This window comes from Drosophila willistoni, chromosome 3R (assembly GCF_018902025.1).
Source record: "Drosophila willistoni isolate 14030-0811.24 chromosome 3R, UCI_dwil_1.1, whole genome shotgun sequence".
Classification (NCBI taxonomy): domain Eukaryota; kingdom Metazoa; phylum Arthropoda; class Insecta; order Diptera; family Drosophilidae; genus Drosophila; species Drosophila willistoni.
The window spans coordinates 651706-675088 of NC_061086.1; the positions used below are offsets into that span (position 1 = coordinate 651706).

General features: G+C 35.0%; 2 protein-coding genes across 7 annotated transcripts in view; one reads left to right on the top strand and one right to left on the bottom strand.

Annotated features, from left to right (window-relative positions):
• The window catches only part of LOC6651596 (calcium-dependent secretion activator), an 84448-nt gene extending 77543 nt beyond the window's left edge, over positions 1-6905 (bottom strand). For 2 of the 5 annotated variants that reach the window (XM_047012306.1, XM_047012293.1), the window contains exons 1-2: positions 6769-6901; positions 5478-5852 (exon numbers count right to left, since the gene is read on the bottom strand). In XM_047012306.1, coding sequence (XP_046868262.1) covers positions 5478-5809 — 332 coding nt within the window. In that variant the 5' untranslated portion in view covers positions 5810-5852; positions 6769-6901. Of the gene's footprint in view, positions 1-5477; positions 5853-6768 lie in introns of all 5 variants that reach the window. The other 3 variants (XM_023180687.2, XM_023180690.2, XM_047012327.1) reach the window with 3 other exon arrangements.
• A 194-nt stretch (positions 6906-7099) lies between these two features.
• On the top strand, positions 7100-21208 carry LOC6651598 (putative dual specificity tyrosine-phosphorylation-regulated kinase 3 homolog). 2 transcript variants are annotated; one of them, XM_002072514.4, is made up of 6 exons: positions 7100-7157; positions 7416-9174; positions 9294-10183; positions 10309-10915; positions 16544-16936; positions 20616-21208. In XM_002072514.4, the coding sequence occupies exons 2-6, from the start codon at positions 7545-7547 to the stop codon at positions 20912-20914; spliced, it is 3819 nt and encodes a 1272-aa protein (XP_002072550.3). In that variant the 5' UTR covers positions 7100-7157; positions 7416-7544; the 3' UTR covers positions 20915-21208. The 2 variants fall into 2 exon arrangements, with proteins under 2 accessions (XP_002072550.3, XP_046868364.1); XM_047012408.1 differs by lacking the exons at positions 7100-7157; positions 16544-16936 and adding an exon at positions 7335-7358.
• The last annotated feature ends 2175 nt before the right edge of the window (positions 21209-23383 follow it).

Sequence of the window (23383 nt, forward strand, 5' to 3'; positions counted from 1 at the left end):
TTTGCATAAGTTTTTTAACGCTGAGTGACCAAAATATCGCAACCGAAAGTAAAGAACATATATTTTTATCAACCATCAGCCAAATGCAAAGGGATGTTATACAAAAACCATCACGACGTGACGAGCCATGCTCGTCCGTCTGTTCCTCTATCAATCCAAATGTCTAAAGCAACCCAAACTCCTCCTAGACCGTTAAAACTACAAAGTAAGCAAACTATGACAATAGAAAAATTAATATTTGTTAGTTTATATACAAATTTAATTAAGATAGGATGACTATATAATATAGCTCCCATAGAAAGAATCGGTCTAATAACGTTGTTTTCTAAAGCATCGACTGACTACATTATATAGCTCCCATAGAAACGAACAGTCGAAAATAGCGACTTAAATGAATAACATAGTGGTTTTCTGAGCTATTGCCATAAAATTGAATATTTATCACTTTGATATATGTAGCTCTTACTAACTATATTGTACGATGTGCGACAAAATGGCATGCTATATGCTCCGAATTGCTCCAGCCAAAGCTTGTAGGCTGCTTTGTAGATAAAAACTTCTTTCACGTCGACGGCTATAGTGAAGGAAAGATTGACAGGATTAAGATTAACTTTGAAAGGTACTAAAACTTTGGAGCGGTCGAGGTTAGCCCCGACCCTATGGTTTATGTTTGTTTGTCTCCCAGTAATTGCCAAAAATAGCTAATCAAAAAATTAGCTCAAAATATTTGGGGGATAGGTAATTTCGGCTGACTCAACTAAAATTGGCTAGTTTTTTGCCAACGACGCGCGATCCATTTTTTTGATTGTGATTCCATCATACACGCAAATTTTGTCTTGTTTTTGGAACATGCTTCTTATATTTCCATATTCAAAAGCGTGCAAAAAGGTTAAATCCCAAAAAAGATTTATTTATTTTTGGATTGCACAACCCTATTGTACTCAGAAACTATCGAAGTAGGCTCTATTTCGGTAATCGTTTCTGTTAAATTGCCAATCGGTATCAATGAGTCTAAAAATAGTTCCAAAATGAACTGTCGATGATTTTTATGACATAGTGGTCTGGTTTGATAAACAAATTTTTTTAAAACCTTATTCCCCCTTCAATAAACTATAATTTATTTTAAGCGCTTTTGCGAAAAGTTGTTATTGCTAATAGGGAGTTGTGTTTAGAGTTGCGATACATTTATATATATTTATTTAGATATTTATTGAAATAATATGTATTAAATTTATCCTGTATTATAAAGTATTAACTTTAATTAGGAGTTAACTCAAATGTGATTTTGGGAAAAAAAGGTGTGCACTTCGTATCTGTTGAAATACACACAAATGCAAACCTCAAATCAGCAATACCAAGGTTTCAAAAAATTAAAAAAGAGAAAAAAAACCAAGAGAATGGAAAAAAAGTATTTTTTAATGGACCAATATAAAAGAAATGAACAAGTCGAAATTATGATGGTGTTCATATAAAAGCATGAAACCGTGTCAAATAGGTGTGTAAAGGGCTACAAAGGTATTTTAAAAAGACAGATAAAAAAGATGTGTTTTTCGAAACCAATCTAAAAAGCGTATACGCTTTAAAATGAGTAATACGCATTTAAGCAGTGCTTAGGAAAAAAGCTTTAGGAAGTTTAGGAAGTAATTTACAATCAACACGACAGTTCGTATTACCTTCCAAGTTTTCAATTTTACCAATTCATACTGCAAAATTTATCAGCAAACTGAAAAATAATTCACTACCTAGAAGCAACATGGTAAAGTCTTTATACAGAAACAGTAATGCAATTTTACTATAGGTTTAAATGAAATTAAGCAGACTTTTGAAGAACTTTGAAACTGGATAATGTAATGAATATGGCATAGTACAGTTACACTGGTTTGCAAAAATTAAAGGCATGGAGTGAACTTGGAAATTTAAGACGTGTTTACAATAATCTGAAATCAAGGAACACGACGGGGAAATCCGTTTATTTTTCTCAAGCACCATTTTTGAAATATTTCTGAAAGTTAGATTTAGTATCTGATTTAAAGGTTCCTAAATATCTTCTAAGCAGATTTTAATTAAAATCGCATAACTTAATTACCTAGTTTGGTGATAGTCACATTAGAGACAATAAAGTTATTGAGAAAAGTCACTATCACAAGTATGGGAACTATACGTATAATATAGATATGCATACAAAACTTCAGCTCTTTAGTTTTGACGGTCTAAGAGGAGTTTGCGTTGATCCAGACAGAAATGGCAATATTGACTCAGCAGATCAAGATGGTCGAGATACTTCCTTCTGTGTGTTGCATAATTTGACCAAAATAAGTATAAAAATTGTTCAAGGATAAAAAAAATGTATTTCTCCGTTTTGTTCCTCGATTTCAGATAATGCATTTTTATAAAGTCACTTGAAAAATAGCAATATTTCCAAAACGAATAGCTGTCGTGCAATACGGTATGTTAAGAAAATGAAGAGGAAAAAGAAACAAAAATAATGCAAAAACAATTGGCATAATCCAAACTAACGATACTTTGTTGAATGGTCGCGAGTCTTTTAAAGTCAGCTCTAGAATTAGAGCTTTCCGATGCAGTTCGGGAATAGATTTGGCGCAGTTTAGTCGCAATAATTAAGAAAACCCTATGCCTCGTGGACAATCTCTGACTGAGATTGAAAAGTGCAAGATTATAGCCCCAAGTGATAGTGGTATCAGTGGTCGACGTATTGCTCGTCAAATTGGGCGTAGTCAATTCGTTGCGTTTGAACAGTGGGCTAATTGTATCTCTTTCTACGATTTCCCGGACACTTAAACGTTCCGGAATACTTCGGTATGAAAAAATGAAGCAAGTCCCCAATCTAATGGCACGTCATATGACTGCCAGATTGAATTTTGCATTTTGAAAATATCTATGCACGACATACCTTTCAACAGGACAACGCAAGAGTCCATGTCAGTCGAGAGACAAAAGCATGGTTTTCCTCCAAAGGAATTAAAGTTTTAGAGTGGCCTGCCTGCTCTCCCGATCTGAATCCAATTGGGAATCTATGGGGGATACTCACCTAAAAGGTATATGCTGAAAATCGCCAGTTTTCAACTTTAAGTCATCTTAATGATGCACTTTTCGATGAATGGATGAAAATTTATGCCGAAGTTTTTATACCCTTGTCACGCATACACATACAGTTTATGTAGCGTTGCGCCTGCATGTGTATGCGTGTGCTCTGTTGATTTGATGATGACGTAGTAGGCGAAGAGCAGCGCTGCCGGCAGCGTTTGAACTGATTTATATTGACTGTAACTTATATAATTTATCAACTCAGCTTCTCATACTGATCAAGAATATAAGTGCGTTGCAAACATCTGACCAATTTTTTAATACCCTCTGTAAGAGTATAACAAATGAAGCAAGTAAGTCGTCTCGCCGACTTCGATATACCATCCACCTGGTGAACAAATATTTTAAATTTCGAATACCAAATGTATGTCTATTACAATTCGTTTTACATGTCTCACTCGCTCTCGCTCAATCTCACAAAAACAAACGAGCACTCTAGCGCCGCCTTTAGCCTACGGTCAACTCCGACCTAATGGGCCGCCTATTAAAATTCGTTTATACTTTCCACGATTATATAATAAAATTTGGTAGGTTGGTAGATATTAATAGGGCTAATTAGTGTGCTGAAATTTGGTTTGATAGTCCAAAAATTGAGACAGGCAATAAGTTTTTTCTAGATGAAGGCGAAAGCGGGCGTGGCAAAAAATGTTAATATTATTAATCTGCACGATTACCAAACAATTCTTCATACCAAATTTAGTGGCTTTGTTAGTTTTCGAGAAAATGAGTTTTATTTGATTTTCGGAGGCGAACGTGGGCTTTCCAAATTTTTAAATAAGCAAAATCTGCGCGTTTTAAGCCAGTACACACTCCAAGTTTGGCGTCTATAGCTAGTATAGTGCTATGTAATTTGGGGGGGGGGCGTAAGGGGGCGTGGCAAAAATTTGAAATTAACTTGAACAGCGTAGGTATGTGTGTATGGTATAAAATGGAATTTTCAAAGTAAAGTTTGGATTAAGCCAATTGTTTTTGTATTATTTTTGTTTCTTTTTCCACTTCATTATACCGTATTGGACTACAGCTATTCGTTTTGGAAATATTGATATTTTTTAAGTGACTTTTACAGTGGCGGCAAAAAGCTTGAGACATCAATTTTTTTTTTCTTATATATAGTAAATAGTTTGACACTATTTGTTTTATATATGTACATGTTGTTAACTGACATTGGAAGCATCATTGGTAACATTTTGAATGGTATATATGTACATGTATATAGTTGTATCCGTGGCAGTGCATCTTGTGGAGCTCAAATAAAAAAAGACAGACTCAACTGAACCAAAAAAAAAAAAAAAATTTCTTCTGAAGGCGAAGCGTTAAAAAAAATTTCTTCTGAAGGCGAAGCGTTAAAAAAATTTTTTTTTTTTTCTATGTTTTACACTATCTGCCATCTCCTTTGCAAGTACATTGTATGTTTACATACAGGGACCACGCATACACATGTAGCGCTACCTCATACGATTTATGGTGTTCTATTTAGCCGATCTTATAATAATTTTGGGATATGATGTTTTACATCCGACACTATCTCATTATCAAAGTTAGTAAGGATGCTCACACTCCTTCAATTTATGTATAGCACTTAATGAAAAAGTAGTCCGATCCGGATGATTTTCATAATTGATCTCACACATGTTAGAAATAGCTTAAATACCAAGTTTATCCTAATGGCCGGACGGACGGACATTCGAACATGGCTAAATCGACTTAGCTTCTGCTGTTAGCTGTTCAAGAATATATATACTTTATGGGGTCAGAAACAATTGACCAATTTTATAATACATATACATATTAGCATTGAGTTGGTCATTTAATTGAGTTAATGTAGCGTAAATTTTAAGAACATGGCTTTAATGGTTTCTTTTAAGTGAATTTTGATGCAAAACCGCCAATATTTGGACTCGGCACAAAAAAGATACATTTATAAATTTGTTTAAAATTGGCTCTTCACCTAAGACCCAAAAGCATATACATATGTACATATGTATGTATGTACATATGTACATCAACTCCAAGGTATATATGTAATTATTCTAAGCTATAAATTAACACATTAAAACTCTTCACTAACATTATATAAAAATCGCATGAAATCAGAATTTATGTCTCAAATGTTTGCCGCCAATATACATACATGTACATACATGTATGTATATACATATGTATGTAAGTGTAAGATGCTGACAAAAATGAAGATACCTTTATACTTTTATGAACATAAATGTGTGCAAGAGCGTGCAACATTTGAAATTCTGATTAGTTAAATTATATACATACTTGAAAAGTACCCTATCAATTATTATTGTATAACTAAGAAAAAAGGTGGGTGCCCTGCGTTTTTAAATAATGAACCGTAGATAAAGATGTACACAAACCTGGGTATGCCATTATTGGGAACCTCAAGACATGCACTACCACCATCAGTACTGCTAGTAATCGTCTGTTCATTTTTGGATGAAACGAGCCCAACTGCTGCGTTACCACCAGTGCTCGCAGAGTCTCCGCGAGTAGACATCCTATGATTCCCGGTGAAGTCGCCATTAGACCCAGATACAGGTATATTGGAAATTGTGCCAGGACCTGGGGCACCAGCCGATGTTGTTGTGACGCCGCCTACTTTAGATGGCGGGACCATTCGTCCTTTAGTTTGCACATTAACGACTGGGTCGTCATCGCCCTCCTCTTCACTAGAACTGGGGTCAATCATGATTGACGGATATTTGTCTCAATCAGAATCAAACGTTAACGACCTAAGAAGCAAAAAATTTAATAATATCGGATTACTGCAATTGCATATACATACATATGTACATATGTATGTACATGTATGTACAAACATACATACATACATATGTACATATTATGAGTGAACGTGATCATACTTGTTATTTTTTACACGGTGGCATTTCTATTTAAACCGTTCAAAAAGTAACAACTTTTAGCACTTATTTAAGACTTTTTAAGATTTTTTGCTTTCTAAATAAGAACGTAGGATTTTTAACTTTAAAAATTGCGGATTTTTTTCTAGTATATATGTATTTACATATATAATATTTGTAATATACACAACCATGCGTACATATGTACATACATACATATGTAGTTGGCGGTCCGCACCCCCTTTTATACATACATATGTACATATGTATGTATGTATGTATTTTATACATTTGTATGTATATACACAACATACATACATACATATAAGAATAAGCTTACCATGGCTGTGAAACAAGGGTGGAAAGCAAAATTTATCAGGAGTAAAAGTGCTTACGTTGGGTTGGGGAAAAATAGTGACAATCCAAAATGCCAAAATTGCTAAACAAAGCCCTAGAAGTCTAAACGTGACCGTAATGTTTTAAATATTTACGGAGTGTACTATCTTTATGCATCTTGATTTATTTAATTTTTGTAGAATGTATGGTTATTATTGTAAACAGGGTGCCATTGTTAAGTTTTAACACGTACTTTAAGCACTATGTAATACATACACACATTTGGACGATTGGAATAAGCTTTGACAAACTGATTTCAAAATAAAATAAAAGTGTATGATTTTCAAATTCAAGGTTACGTTTTTAAGTCTGCAGCACTATATACACATATATATAAATATATGAAATACAATAATTCAATATTTGAAACTGAAAATTTAAACACACATACACAGACAAACAGGTAATCAGTAAACTAAAAACCAGAGTGGCCAGACAGGAAGAAATACATGACACCACGATTATTTTATTGACCCAAGGCTGTCCCGTTATGTCACGGAAACGGTTTCGGTTATGCCGACGGTTATGCCGACAACAAAAAAGAAGAATCAATTGATCTCGTCTTACAATATTTAGTGTACGATAAATATGTTAAATATATTATGTATGAAGTACATTCACACTTTTAATGTTATTTCAAAATTACGATACAATATTCACAATAACGATTTTCGTCTATCGACTCATCGATGCATTTATATCGATATATTTATGTATGTGTAACACTGCGTCTGCGTCAATTGATTGAAATTTTTCAGACTTAGAGTGGTGCAATAAAAGGTAATCACTTAAAAAAAAGTAAATACTTTCTTGTATTTGTTGTTGTGTTTGCTTTTGGGAAACATTTTTAAAATGTAATCTAAATTTTGCTTGGAATGTTAATTCAAATCAATGCTGGGCATGCATCGTGACAAACAGCCATACATACATATGTATATATATACATATCTACATCCAAATGTGTATACAATATGTGATTAAGTATGTATATGTAAAGTTGAGTAATTTACAGTGAAGTTTTTCCTTTTTATATTTTAGAGTAAGTGCCTTGCAAATTGAACATGCAAGCATATATTTTGGAACCGTGTCTAGCCATTATAATGTTAACACCACGAGCGTACCGGAATTGGTAACGTGAGAAGTTCAGCATCGAGAACTTATATTTGAATGTGGAATTCGGATCAGGAACAGACGTCATCTTTGAATTGGAGTAAGAGTCCACCACATAAATTAAGTGCAAAGACGAGAAGCAAAAGCCTTGAAGAGTGCTCATATATAGATTTGGTGCAACAGCAAGGATTAAATTCAAGTAATACAGCAAAGTCACTTTCGAGTTTTTTAGGCTTTAATGTATTAAGCGGCATTTGTGGTAGGCGCCTTCATCACAACTTGCAACTGCAAAAATCAGAACAGCTTTCTTACTATTCGTCGCCACAAGCTGAAATAGTCGACTCTCCACAGTCGCTGTTAATGGTAAGGCCAGAATTAAAGCAGCATTTTAACAGCAATCATCGACTTCTCAGCCAAAATCACCATAATCATCAGCAGCAAGTTGATACTGGCTCTACCAGAGATAGCTATGGAATATTCCACAAACGATTGAAAAAGCACGAAGTGAACAAAAGTCAAACCTGCGTTCACTTTAGGCATCCCAAGTTAATCAACAAGGGTAATTGTGATGATTGTAAATGTGTGGAAAATAAATTTAACATCGAAACCGGGATTAATCGAGGCAATATTTTGAATAACACTTGCGGCGCGCACCCGTTGAATGACTATAGCTGGCAGAGGTACCGCAGCCGCAATAGGTGCAATAAACAGTGTGTCGAAAAATCCGTATGCTCACTAAAGTCAGTAGATGTTTTTCTAAGAGACAGGCAGCGGACTTCATGCGATAATGTTACAGCAATCGCTTCTAGTGTGGCTTCAGTTGACTTGGATACCAGATTTAATGCTCTATATCAAACTAGCCGATGGAGGCAAAGTTCCCTCTCTAATCAAAATGAATTTAAAGTAGAGAGTTTGGAGTTTCTACAACCATCTGCGATTCCGAACAATGTAAACAACGATTTGGTTATTCATCCAAACATAGTAATGCCAGAGTCGTATGAGACGCATCAGTTAAATCAATTCACCTCTAGCATGACCCAAAAAATAGTGGATGTGACGTCAATATTGAAGGTGAGATCAAATCCAAAAACTGTTTCCTCTACTTCTTCTGGTTTGAGGAGGCACCAAAGTTCTGAAGAAAATCGTGGTCTTCGAAGATCTTTGGTGGATATCTCTGACAGTGAACACAGCGAAATTACTGAATCCGCTTCAGCTGAGTTTTCGCCAAATTTCCAGAACCTACCATTTATTCCTACAAAACAATTCAGCCAGAAGCAGGAATCAAACTGTCTAAACAATAATCAAACAAGTTCTCAAATTGGTAAATCAAACAACAATATGGTAGGACCGCAGCCTAATAGAATGAACAAAACGGATCTGGATGTGTTTGGAAAATCAGCATCGCACACGGCTTCTACCATAGACATGGTAGATATGCAAATGAATACTCCAAATCAAAAGCAGGACCAACTTCCAGCACAATCGCACTTAAAAGTTAGTCCAAACAACCAGGATCAAATTAAAAATCGCACTTGCCCCGTGCCCGAGGAAGTCGTTCATTACTTAAGCAGCAGTTACGGAGCATCGTTCCGCCTTCCGCCAGATGAAAAATGTGATTTGGATCCGGCACACGGATTCTCAAATTTAATTGCCGATGTCCCGAGTGATTCACTTGCTATAAACAAGAGTAAAGTATCCATTTAGTTTTATTAAATTACTTTTACTTTTTCTAGAACACTGCAAATTTAAAATTTTGTTAGAATTATATGTTATATAGAAATTATCATCTTTGTAATCTGTTTGCAGCGAAACCTAAAACTTCAACAACCACAGCCAATTCGGACTTTAGCTTGTGTTTAAATGTTAAAAATTCAAACTCACATAGCGAAGAAGTTTGTAAAGAACCTCTCTCTTCGGAGCCACTTTCTGTAAAAAATGAGCAAACTGCGTCCAGCGGAGAATTGGTAATGAGCGTCGAAGGTGATGCTTTCTCATTCCATGAACAGATCATTATGTCTGGTCAGCAGAAGTGCGCTTTGCACGAAAAACCGAAGGCACTTGTAGTTTCGCCACAGCAAGTGATGATTCTTTACATGCATAAGCTGACGCCCTATGAACGGACTGAAATCTTGACGTATCCACAGATATATTTTATTGGAGCTAACGCTAAAAAACGACCCGGAATCTATGGACCAAACAACTCGGACTATGATAATGAACAAGGAGCTTATATACATATACCACATGACCACGTAGCTTACCGCTACGAAATGCTCAAGATAATCGGAAAGGGTAGTTTTGGGCAGGTTATCAAGGCGTACGACCATAAGACCCATGAGCATGTCGCTCTAAAAATTGTGCGCAACGAAAAACGCTTTCATCGACAGGCACAAGAGGAAATCCGCATTCTCCATCATCTTCGGCGACATGACAAGTACAATACCATGAATATCATACACATGTACGACTACTTTACTTTTCGCAACCACACATGCATTACATTTGAGCTTCTGAGCATTAATCTGTACGAGCTGATTAAAAAGAATGGTTTCAAAGGCTTTAGTTTGCAGCTGGTGCGAAAGTTTGCGCACTCTCTATTGCAGTGTTTAGACGCGCTCTATAAAAATGAGATTATCCATTGTGATATGAAGCCTGAAAATGTACTTTTAAAACAGCAGGGACGCTCTGGAATAAAGGTATGTAGGTGTATAATTGATATGGTGTTGTGGTACGGACTCGACTTATGAAGAAATTATAGTTTATTGTGTTAATGGAGTTGTATATGCAACAATTACAATCTAAAATTATGTATGTGTTTCAGGTCATTGATTTCGGGTCATCTTGCTTTGAAAATCAACGGGTATACACTTATATCCAATCGAGATTTTATCGCGCTCCTGAGGTCATATTAGGCGCCAAATATGGAAGAGCCATTGACATGTGGTCCTTGGGCTGCATCTTGGCTGAGCTGCTTTCAGGCCATGCCCTATTTCCAGGGGAAAATGAAAGTGATCAATTAGCCTGCATAATCGAAGTACTCGGAATGCCTAGCAAAACATTACTTGCAAACTCGAAGAGGACGAAAACGTTCTTTAGTCCAAAAGGGTATCCACGCTACTGCACAGTACGGACAATGTCTGATGGCATGGTTGTTCTAATAGGCGGCCAGTCCCGCCGTGGAAAGCCACGCGGACCACCATGCTCAAGGACCCTCTCCAAGGCACTGGATGATTGCAAAGATCCACTTTTTCTTAATTTTATCCGTGGTTGCCTGGCATGGGATGCTGACAAACGACTAACACCGTCAGAGGCCCTAAAGCATCCTTGGTTACGCCGTCGTCTACCTAGACCGCCTAGTAGTACAAACGGTGCTGGCGCCGACGGAGGAATTAGTGGCTGCATTAGTGGTGACCAATCGCCAGTAACAGGTAAGCATCGAAGATAATTAAGTAAAACTAATTTCGATGTATTTGGTTTCGATGTATTTGTAAAAATAGAACACAAGGTAGGGAACTAATGAATTTTATACTGAAAGGAGCGCTATAAATGCACCAAAAAAGAGCGTTTAGGTAGATTTTTGTGGCATACGAATTTTTGCATTACTTGTTCCAGTGTTTCAATGACAAACTTTTTATACCCATACTCATATAGTATGTAATTTTACCATTTGTTTGTATTGGAATTATATGATATAGTCGCGGAATATTACCTGACTATGTTTCTTGCATGTTTTCAAGTTTCACCCGTCCGAACTGGGTAAAACTTGGGACAATAATTAACAGTTATATTGAAAAAACACGAATAGCTAGGCATGGATATCAAAATGCTAGAATAGAATCGTTTGGTTGGATTATGATATTAAAATACCAAGGATATAGCAAAAATAATTTCAAAAAACCTTTAACACCATTCTTAAATATAAAAACATTTTTGTGAAAAGTAGTATAAAGTATATGCCGTTTGTTACATATTAAAATATAGAATATTGCATTCATTCACTTCCTTTTCCATTTTTATGAATATACCCCACTACTACTTTAAATAAAACGGGCTGTCCTCGTTTCTGAATGGTTTTGATTTTGTCGCCAATAGGTCGTTTTCATATTTGCATACCCTTGCAAGAAAGACGTATTCATTTTTGGTCAGAATCAACGAACTTTAACCATATGTAATATGTATACACGACCATTCTATCGAAAAGCGCTCATTTGCATAACGTAGCTAAATTCAGTCCGACTTCTTATATAAAATGAAGTAAGTCGTCTCGTCGACTTAGGTATACCATACCCCAGTAGAGCAAATATTTCAAATTTATTATACAAATGCATTTCTACATGCTTTTTACAAGGAAATCATAGTATCTCGCTCACTCAAGCATTCGAGCAACCTAGCGCCCCCACCAGCCAACGGCCAACTCCGGCCTTACGGAAAAACGTTTATATGCATAACTCGACTGTTTTTTGTCCGATTTTAATTTAATTTGGTGTTTTGCTGGATATAAGTATCAAATTTAAGTGTGCCAAATTGCATAAGGTAGAAAAATACGGGAGATAATCGAATTTTTATACCATACACCCATAGGGTGAAATGGTATATTAAAGTCGCCAAAATGTATGTAACATTCAGAAGGAAGCTTCTCCGAACCCACAAAGTATATATATCATGATCAGGATCAACAACCGAGTCGATCTAGCCATCCATGTCCGTCCGTCTGTCCGTATGAACACCTAGATCTCGGAGACTGTAAGAGCTAGAGCCACCAAATTTGGTATGTAGACTCGTGTAGTATGTAGAGTAATCAAGTTTATTTCAAATTTTTTCCACGCCCCTTTCCGCCCCCGCAATTTAAAAAAAGCGTTTATCTCAAAAACTATTCCAGCTAGAGACACCATATTTGGTATGTATATTCGCTTAGTAAATGCACACATTTTGTATGTATAAAGATTTTGCCACGCCTCCTTTCGACCCCGTTATTTGAAAAAACTCGATTATCTCCCGTATTTTACCTTATGCAATCAAATTTTTTTTTTTAATGTTTAATATATATTTGTTGAATCTACTCTTAAATTAGAGCCTAACAACAAGTTTGAGATATTTTTCTTAGACTAGTACTTAAGATAAATCCTGGGGATATTGCAGGCGGCCCTAATCACTTGTTATTGGGTTGGTCTGTCATTTCTTTTAAGACTAGTTGCAGATGAGATGCAATCAAATTTGGCACCATTAAATTTAATATTAATATCCAGGAAAATACCAAATTTGATTAAAATCGGACAAAAAACAGTCGAGTTATGCATATAAACGTTTTTCCATAAGGCCGCAGTTGGACGTTGGCTGGTGGGGGCGCTAGGATGCTCGTATGCTTGGGTGAGCGAGATACTAAGATATGCTTGTAAAAAGCATGTGAACATAATTTTTTTAAAATACGTAAATGCATTTGCTATTATAAATTTGAAATATTTGTTTTACGGTGTATGGAATACCTAAGTTGGCGAGACTTACTTACTTCGTTTATTATAAAGTCAAAAACTGACGATGCTTTGGGCTTGTTGTGTAGCCACACGTCAAGTAGTTCTGCATGCCCGAACTCAAAATTTGTGGGTGTATGGAACTGGGTGGATTTGGGTAAAACGTGATTAGTGTTTTATACAGATAAGACATTGGCAAACATGATTTCATTAATAATTAGAACAATCCACCAACTTTTACTTCACGAAGCAAAAATTATTTTACATAATATAAAGATGAAAACTTATCTAAACATGAAAATACATAGACAATCGAGTGAAAACCTGGAGCTACATTTTCCATTTTAATTTTTATATACTTGACTATTATTTTTGATGATACAAAGCAAAACGGAAGATGACTAAATTTTACTTTCTTCAAGCCACGTGCTCAGAAAGTCAAAAGCAAACTTTCAGGGCTTGAGAAAACTTTCCCTTCAAATCAGATATGAATCAATGTTTTTCCCACAGACTATACGCTAGTAGCTATACAGACATCAAAGTTGGTACATATGTATACTTGCTTTTGCCCCCGCATATTAAATATAAGTGAGATTCTCGAAGATCAACAAGACGAAAAAAAGATTGCCTTCTTCAATTTTTATACTATCAAAATCAAATTCAGCACACCACATGTTTCTACCAAATTAGATTAGAAACATACAAAATATACTTATAGAAGTGTTTTACTAGACGGTCCATTTATTTCAAATATAAAATGTTATTCTGCCTTAACCCTTTCGACCCCAAGTTTTTCCCTATGGAATGAAAATTTTCTTTTCACTCTTAATGTTTATACTCTTGCAAAAAGAGTATATTAATTTTGGTCAGAAGTGTGCAACACATAAAAGGAAGCATTTCCGACCATATAAAGTATATATATTCTTGATCAGCATGACGAGACGAGTTTATATAGCCATATCCGTCCGTCCGTCCGTCTGGATCAACGCAAACTCCTCATAGACCGTTAGAGCTACAGAGTTGAAATTTTGCATGTAGGCATTATATATCTCGGATTCAGCCGGATCGGACCACTATATCATATAGCTCCCATACAAACGCCAAAGTCACGAACAGTGACTTTTCTCAATAACTTCGTTATTTTCTGAGCTATTGTCGTGAAATTTAATATTAGAGAGTTTATTACGCCTATAAACGACTGTGCCAAATTTGATCAAATTATGGTGGCTTTATCATATAGCTCGAAAACAGTGACTTTTGTAAATAACTTTGTTACTTTTAACGCGATTGCTTTCAAATTAAACATTTGTTAGTTTAATATATCTGTTAATAACTGTACCGAATTTGATAAAGATCGGGTAAATATATAATATAGGAACGATCGGTGGAAAACTGTGACTTTGTCCAATAACTTCGTTATTTCCTATGCTAAGATTGTAGGCCAATCTTTCGCAAATATTAGCCTTTTTAGATAAAACATTTTTCCACTTTGATGGCTATAGGTAAGGAAAGAGTTACCAAAAAATTTGCAAGGGTATATAAACTTTGACTTAGTCGAAGTTAGCCCCGGACCTCTGGTTATACCATACACCCATAGGGTGAAATGGTATATTAAAGTCGCCAAAATGTATGTAACAGGCAGAAGGAAGCATCTCCGACCCCACAAAGTATATATATTCTTGATCAGGATCTACAACCGAGTCGATCTAGCCATGTCCGTCCGTCCGTCTGTCCGTATGAACACCTAGATCTCGGAGACTGTAAGAGCTAGAGCCACCAAATTTGGTGTGTATGTATTTTCGCTTAGTAAATGCACACATTTTGTATGTATAAAAATTTTGCCACGCCCTTTTCCGCCCCCGTAATTTGAAAAACTTGATTATCTCCCGTATTTTTTTACCTTATGCAATCAAATTAGGCACACTTAAATTGAATACTAATATCTAGCAAAATCGGACAAAAAACAGTCGAGTTATGCATATAAACGTTTTTCCATAAGGCCGGAGTTGGCCGTTGGCTGGTGGGGGCGCTAGGGTGCTCGTATGATTGAGTGAGCGAGATACTAAGATATGCTTGTAAGAAGCATGTGAAATGCATTTGTTTAATAAAGTTAAAATATTTAAAACATTTTATATTAATTTTAGACTTTAAAAACTCTAATAATTTTCACATGAAATTTTCTTTATTTTTTCCTAAAAGCACCTTCATCACTGCGAAAGAGCAGACAAAAACAAAAGAAGAGCAAACCGTACGCTCTTAAACAGCTGTTTTTTTTTATTTAAATAAATAAATTTTTTAATTATTCTCAAAGAAAGTACTTTTTATAATCTTATACAACTGTTTTTATACCATACACCCATCCATGAATGTAACAGGCAGCACAAAGCTTCTCTGACCTCATAAAGTATATATATTCTTGATCAGGATCAAGCCGAATCGATTTATATACTTAATTGGAATTTCGGCCACGCCCACTTACGCCCTCAGAATTAACATAAAACTGTTTTTCTTAATAACTATAACATCTAGAGACATCAACTTTGGTATATATGCTCGTTTGGTTAGCGCGCATAAACTAATTGCTCAAACTTTTTGCCACGCCCCCTTCCGCTCCGGAATTTTCATAAAATGATTTTTTTAAAAACTATGAAAGCTACCCACATTAAATTTGGTATGTAAACTAGCCTAATAGACGCGCAGATATTGACTATTGTCAATATTAAAAATTAAAAATTTGGCCACGCCCACTTCCGCCCCGCAAATTAAACAAAACTGATTTGTTCGAAAACTAACAAAGCTAAAGTTATCAAATTTAGTATGTATACTGGCTTAGAATGCGCGCAGAATATATATATTTAAATATTTTGCCACACCTACTTCCGCCTCCATAATTTAGAAAAAACCGATTGCCTCTTGCAATTTTGTGACCATGGCAATCAAATTCGGCAGACTAATTAATCTTACTTATTTCTATATTGAAATCGGACTAGAAACATGCAAAATATGCGTATGAACGTATTGTACTACGCGGTATGAGGCATGTAAAAACAATTTAATAGACATCCATTTGGTTTTCTATATTTGAAATATGTATCTGTTTTACCTGGTGCATGGTATACCCAAGTCGGCGACACGACTTACTCACTTCATTAATTTCAACATTTAAAGCATATTTACAGGCTTATTTGCTTCCAATTTTTCTGATAAATCGTCATTATTTAATCAACACACAGTTGGGCCAATTTTCAATGAAATAGTGAAAAGTACATAGAGTTAGCTGCTGATACATTGACACTACTAAGCCGTTAAAAGTGGGCACAACTGCAACATGGAAAAAGGCAACTCAAGTTGCCAACCAGATGTGTTTCTAAAATTCCGAAAAAAATGTCCTCCATGGTTGAGTCACTAGTTGAGATTATTATACATTGCACCTATGCGATGAAAGAGTATGTTAACATCATAAAAATTAAAAATAGTTTCTTTATATATTAAACTGTTACCTAGGTCGTCTTACTGCTTAATTGTTTTTAAACATGAAGGTCTTTTTAATATTAATGCTTATCTATTTTCACTTTGAATATTCACCAGGCAACAATCCTGCTCCGTCCTCTACTTCAGCTTCCTCTACAATGGAACGAGAAAATAGTAATTGCAGTGGCCGAACTAACATATGCGGTATATCAGATACTAATGCCCCTGGTGTTCTCGGACCGGAGCCATTAGGCTCGTTGTCAACTGTCTCAGCTACACATACTACGGACATAATAACTGATACGCTAAAAAGGACAACCATTAAATGTAGCTGCACATTAGCAGCTAGTATTTCACCACATTCAAAGCTAACCTCTACACACTCTGCTGATTGCTGCACAAACAATGGTCTCCGCGTGGCTCAACGTGTTAGTACAACTCCTGGATTCCCACAGTCATCATTATCGTATATGTCAGTGCTTCACAAGACTAATCTAAACGGAAATGAACGTAAGAAAATAATAAACGACACCAAGTAAAGACATTAGAAACCCTCTTTGTTTTGAATAAGTGAAAGAAATTTTAGTTCATTAATTGAACGTACAGATTTGAACGTACAGTCTTTAATTTGAAAGCTTTATTAACTACTTTTCTTATTGTTTAATTGATAATTCGGTTGTCTTGTTTCGAAGGGTACATAAAGAAAATATAGCGCAAACAATATTTTGATTTGTATAAAGGTTAATATAATTTATGTTTCCTTGGGAAGGATATACGAAATTTTAGTAGTATCCACTATAGCGTATAGACTTCATTTAATGTCCTTACCATGGCTATATACAGTTGCGAGCGAAAAAAGTAGTCCATATCACCTCTTAGGGTTAAAACAGTACCTTACATTTCGCCCTAGGTGTGAATATTGCATGAAAGTAATACAAGGGAAAGGGAGTGAAGTTTAGGTTAACTCCACTTTAAGACGCTGCTTAGCTGGACCTGCCAATAATGGTCATGACAACAAATCTTAAATCTCAAATGGTTCTTTTAAATTTGAGCTTGTTCAAACAGAGCTTGTTTTTATCAAATGAAAAGGGATCGCTTTTTGTGTTTTTGATATTAATAATAACAGTTCCAAAAATACCACAAATTGAAAATGAAGCAGAAGTAACACGAGTATTGCCATTTTGTTTGCCAAAATATAAATTTATAACTGTCTCGCGCCTTAGCGACAACAACTAGTTAACCTACGATACAACAACTTTCAGAGTTAACCTACGATAATGATTCACCTAGCATTTGATTCTGAAACTATTTTACTCTTTTATTAAAATGTTTTAGGCGGATTGGTACAGCCTTAACTACATATATCCAAGACATTCATGTTTAAGAGCGTTAATTTTTTTTAAATAAAAGTTCCGTTTTCCGATTGATTATTGCTTTTAGGTTAATTTTAGTAAGTCATAAATGGTGGTGTCGAAATAGAAAAAATTACTATGTCAGCGCCAAGACCCCCATATCAAGGCTTTTTCCCAATTTTGTTTAAATATTATTATGTTCCAGTTTTCCATCGGAAAATACAGACTTTTATTTTGGTAATACGTGTCTAATCCATAAACTGTATTCTATACAGAAAATATGTAATGTTCCCAAATGATCATTAATTATTAATACCTTAGAGAAAGAAAAAATGTGTAAAACAAAAAAAAAAAACAAATTTATTTCTCTTCTTAGTGCCTTCAATTGATTAATTTTTCTAGAGAACAATAAAATTTAAATAAATTTCAATTCACAATTTTGTTAAAACACAGAAACGGTGATTTGAATTCGAAGCCTCTTCATTTCCAATACAAAACTTCTATGCATTTGATTCATTATCGTAGGTTAACTAACACTTAAGATACGTACCACCCAAGCTGATTTACAAACTCTCTGTGTACTTTGACGAAACGACATTTTGTTTCATAAAATATATAATTGCAATTATCAACTTCTCTGAATTAAAGTCTATTGGAAAATATAAAAAAAAAGTATGTTAAATTTGCCACAGTTCAAGGAACTCGAAAGATAAATCTTAGATTAGTGTAATGGCAACTACCTCAGTAGCTACCATTCCAAATTTAAAAACGATGTTTCAAAACAATTTTCAGCCAAATTTCTAATTATTTGTACAAACAAATTGAAATGAACATGAAGTCCTTTCATTGGAAAAGGAATACTTCTTTGAAGAAAACATAGAATATTAATTAGGAAATTGATTTTTTCACACATTTGTAAAGCCCGTGACGGAATAAATATATACCTATTTACAGTTGCGAACTTAAAAATAGCACCACTTGCTGAGGTTATGTGTTCAAAGGATTCTTGGCTTCAATTTAAGGCTCAAGGAACATGTGAATACGTTTTTGAATGTTTCAATATTTACTACTAATGAAAACAAAAAAAAATTTTAATAATATCCAACGTATTCAAAGTTTTTCAGGCATTTTCTTCAAATACTCAAAAAATACCCGAAACTAAAAATAGCACCACTTTTTAAATATTTAGTTAAAATTAAAAAAAAAAAAGAAAAAACTAAATTTATTAATATGTTATGATTGGCTATTAAAAATATTATTAAATTAAAAACTCAACACTTCGTTTCGTTGCCCTTAGTGTCAAAATCCGCTGCACAACGTCTTAGCATTGAGTTAACCAGGTCTTGACAGCGTTTGACCGGTATTTTCTTCCAGGACTTCTCCCAAAACGTCTTTTTTTTGTTGGTTTTGCAACAGCAACTGCTTTTATAATGTCAGACCACAGATTCGGAGTGCGATCAATTTCAAACAGAAGTCTGAAACTCGCATACGAAAGCCAAAACTGAAGGAGCAAGAAGTCGGTTGCTTAATCCGAGAGAACAATAGGGATCCTTTTAAGGCTGTATGCGATCTGGAAAAGGAATTGACCATCTCGACTAGCGACGAAACAGTTCGCAATTACCTTCGGAAGAGCAATTTATAAGCTTGAACCCCCTGAAAGCTTCCACTTTTGAATGCGGGACATATTGCCAATCGCCTTAAGTTTGCCAAAAATTATTAGAATTGGCCTGTCCAAAAGTAGAGACACGTGCTATGGACTGATGAAAGTAAAGTTGTCATGTATGATGGAAATGGCTCTAGAGTATACGTCTGGCGTCCACATAACTCCAAATGCACCCTGAAAACTGTTAAACATTGCGAATCCAGTGTCATGATATGGGCCTGTTTTTATTATTAAGGTGTCGGTCTTATATAGTGCGTAAAGTCGTCTATGGATCAGCATGTTTATGTAATTACCTTGGAGACGGTGATGCTACCATAGGCTGAGGATAATATGCCACTTATACGGGTCTTTCAACAGGACAACGACCCAAAGCACACCAGTAAGAAAGCCAGGCAGTGGTTCTCAGAGATTTCTCTAAATGTAATAGAGTGTTCGGCACGGTCACCAGGCCTAACCCCTATTAAAAATCTATGGTCTGACATTATAAAAGCAGTTGCTGTTGCAAAACCAACAAAAAAAAGACGTTTTGGGAGAAGTCCTGGAAGAAAATACCGGTCAAACGCTGTCAAGACCTGGTTAACTCAATGCTAAGACGTTGTGCAGCGGATTTTGACACTAAGGGCAACGAAACGAAGTGTTGAGTTTTTAATTTAATAATATTTTTAATAGCCAATCATAACATATTAATAAATTTAGTTTTTTCTTTTTTTTTTTTTAATTTTAACTAAATATTTAAAAAGTGGTGCTATTTTTAGTTTCGGGTATTTTTTGAGTATTTGAAGAAAATGCCTGAAAAACTTTGAATACGTTGGATATTGTTAAAATTTTTTTTTGTTTTCATTAGTAGTAAATATTGAAACATTCAAAAACGTATTCACATGTTCCTTGAGCCTTAAATTGAAGCCAAGAATCCTTTGAACACATAACCTCAGCAAGTGGTGCTATTTTTAAGTTCGCAGCTGTATATCGTAGCTAATATCGTCAAAACGTTGGTAATATGTTAAGGCATAATATTGTTATTGTAGAAGATGATAATAGTCCAATTGGGTGGATTTTATTTTCTACTCATATTTACAATTAGCAGTAATTGTTTCTACTATAGTAATTGTAAACAAATTTATGTTCCATAGTTTTTGTAATGTTCAACTGGCAATAATGGAGTGTTTAATTTCAGGATTGACTACCTACTCGAACACTTCGTTAACGCATTTGGAACCAGTTTCAAGCTTGGGTATATTGAGTGCATATGCTGTTGCAACGGACACGCCAAACTCAGCACTTCCCACATCCGCGCCTGTTTTGGATTACTCTACCGCCGGCAATGAACAGCAGTCAACTCCTACGTCTATGGCCGGCGTTAAAATCTATAAAACTTATGCATCCGCCAGCGGTCCTACAGGCACAGCTGATAATTTACACCACAATCAGTATCAGCATGTACGCAACCTACGAATATCAACTAAAGATATGTAGCAATCTTTGGCAAATATGCAAATTCTCGTCAAATAAAGGTTTGGAGGCAGTTCTCCATGTTGTTAGCCAACTTAGCAACGCACTGCCATACAAGTGATAGACTTAAGGTAACTCAATAGTGCGCTTTGCTAAAAGAGCACCGAGACACCAAGAGAGAAAGCCTTCGCATATATACTCATAATCAGATACGGCAAAGATCTCAAAAGAAAACTAAGCAAAATGAAATAATACATTTAAATTACATAAAATCATATTGACGATAGGGTTGCATTACATTAAATGAGCCCAATTACACTATGTGTGTTTTATTATATAACACTTATTCACAACGAACTACTATTTCAAATTTGACGAAAAGTGTTAAACCATAAGCTAAATTCTTCGTTAGATAATTTAGCTACATTATTTAACGAATTCGTGACCGTACCTTTATTTCTGTGTCTCTACAAATTTCTAGCGATATGTGTTGCTCTCAATAGAATGTCTGTGCCAAAAGACTATTTCTATTGTATTCATTGAATGAATTGACACGACATCTATAAATGTATGTAGTTAATATCGCATTTTTTATTGATTTATGCACTTATTGTATAACATATACTAGTTCCTCATTATCCTTTACATAAGTTAACACTGCTTAGATCAAAAGATAAGGATGTAGTTTCTTTATAGCTTCTATTAAAAAAACTTGCCCATAAAATAGATACAGAACGTTTTATATTTAGAATTGTTTTTTTTTTATTTATCAATCTGGTCACACTAGAAGTGTAGCAAAATAATCCTAAAATTCATCCACCAGTTAGTAAAGTAAAACCGTAATATTGAAAAATTGCCTAAATTAAAAAAAAGAAAATATTACAAATATGATAAATACCTGGTTTGGTATTTTCGATAAAGGATAAGATTTAAACCTTTGCAGAGGGTATTATAAAACTGGTCAGATGTTTGTAATGCACAGAAGGAGACGTTTCCGACCCCATTAAGTATATATATTCTTGATCAGCATGAGAAAGCCGATATAGCCATGTCCGTCCGTGCGTAAGCGTTTTACTCAGCCATCTTAAGAGCTATTGGGCTGAAATTGGTTTTTTTTTTTTTTATCTTAATGAGATCAAGTATTAATTATCAGGATCGGACCCATATATCATATAGCTCTAGAAGAGACATTTTCATAAAAATTAGTGTATACCCATGAAGTTTACTAAGATCCCAAAATTTCAATCCGATCGGATAAATAGAACACAAGTTACAGTCAATATATAAATCGGTTTAAACTTTAAACGCTGCCTGCAGCGCTGCTAGCTGCCTACTACGTCATCATCAAATCAACAGAGTACATGCATACACACACAGACGCAACGCTACATAAGCTGTATGTGTATGCGTGAAGTGCTTTGCTTAGGAAATGATGGAAGAAGAAAAAAAAATTGTAGAAAAAATAATAATAATGTTTTGTTTGTGTATTGATGAATTGAGTAGCAGGGAAAGAAATTTCAAAATGTAATATTATTGCCAACGACTGCAAGGGTATATAAACTTCGGCATAGCCGAAGTTAGCTTCTATGACATTTTTAACTATTTAATTCTGTGTTGATGGGAAATTGGAAATCTTGTTTAAAGTCCTTGTAGTTCATTTAATTTCCTTGATATTTATGGAATTACTAAAAATAAATGTTGCAAACAGGTTGAGTCAGGACTCAACAGGTTCTCCATCAATTATATTCGCAACTTCAGTCTCATAGTCCTACAATTCAAATTCAGCAAAACCTTAAAAAAAAAATATCAAAAAAGCTAACTTCCGCTATGCCGAAGTCCTTGCAGTCCTTGTCAATAATATTTTTACGCGTCAAAATTATTTTTCTGCAACTCAATTCTTTTATACACAAACAAAACATTCAAATTATTACTCTTCTTAATACAATTTCTTCTTCTTCTTCCCTCATTGCCTAAGCAAACCACGGCACGTATACACATAAAGTTTACATAGAGTTGCGTCTGTGTGTGTGTTTGTGGTCTGCAGCTCTGTTCATTTCGACCAATGACGTAGTAGGCAGCAAGCAGTGCTGATTTTTATTGACTGTAACTTGTGTTCTATTTATCCCATCAGATTAAAATGGGGGGATCTGAGGTTTTATATCCAATAATATCACATGAGCGATACCATTCATAGGATACTCTTACTGCTTCACCTACTTTTCGTATAAAACTATATGATAGAGTGGTCCGATCCTAAAGATTTTCATACTTGATCTGCCCGAAATAACAAAAAGCACAAACAAAAATTTAGGCCTGATAGCTCTTAGGATGGCTGAGTGAAACGCATACGCACCGACGGACAGACGGACATGGCTATATCGACTCAGCTTCTCATGCTGATCAAGAATATATATTCTTTATGGGATCGAAAACGTCTACTTCTGTGCGTTACAAACATCTGACCAATTTTATAATCCCCTTTTCAAGGGCATA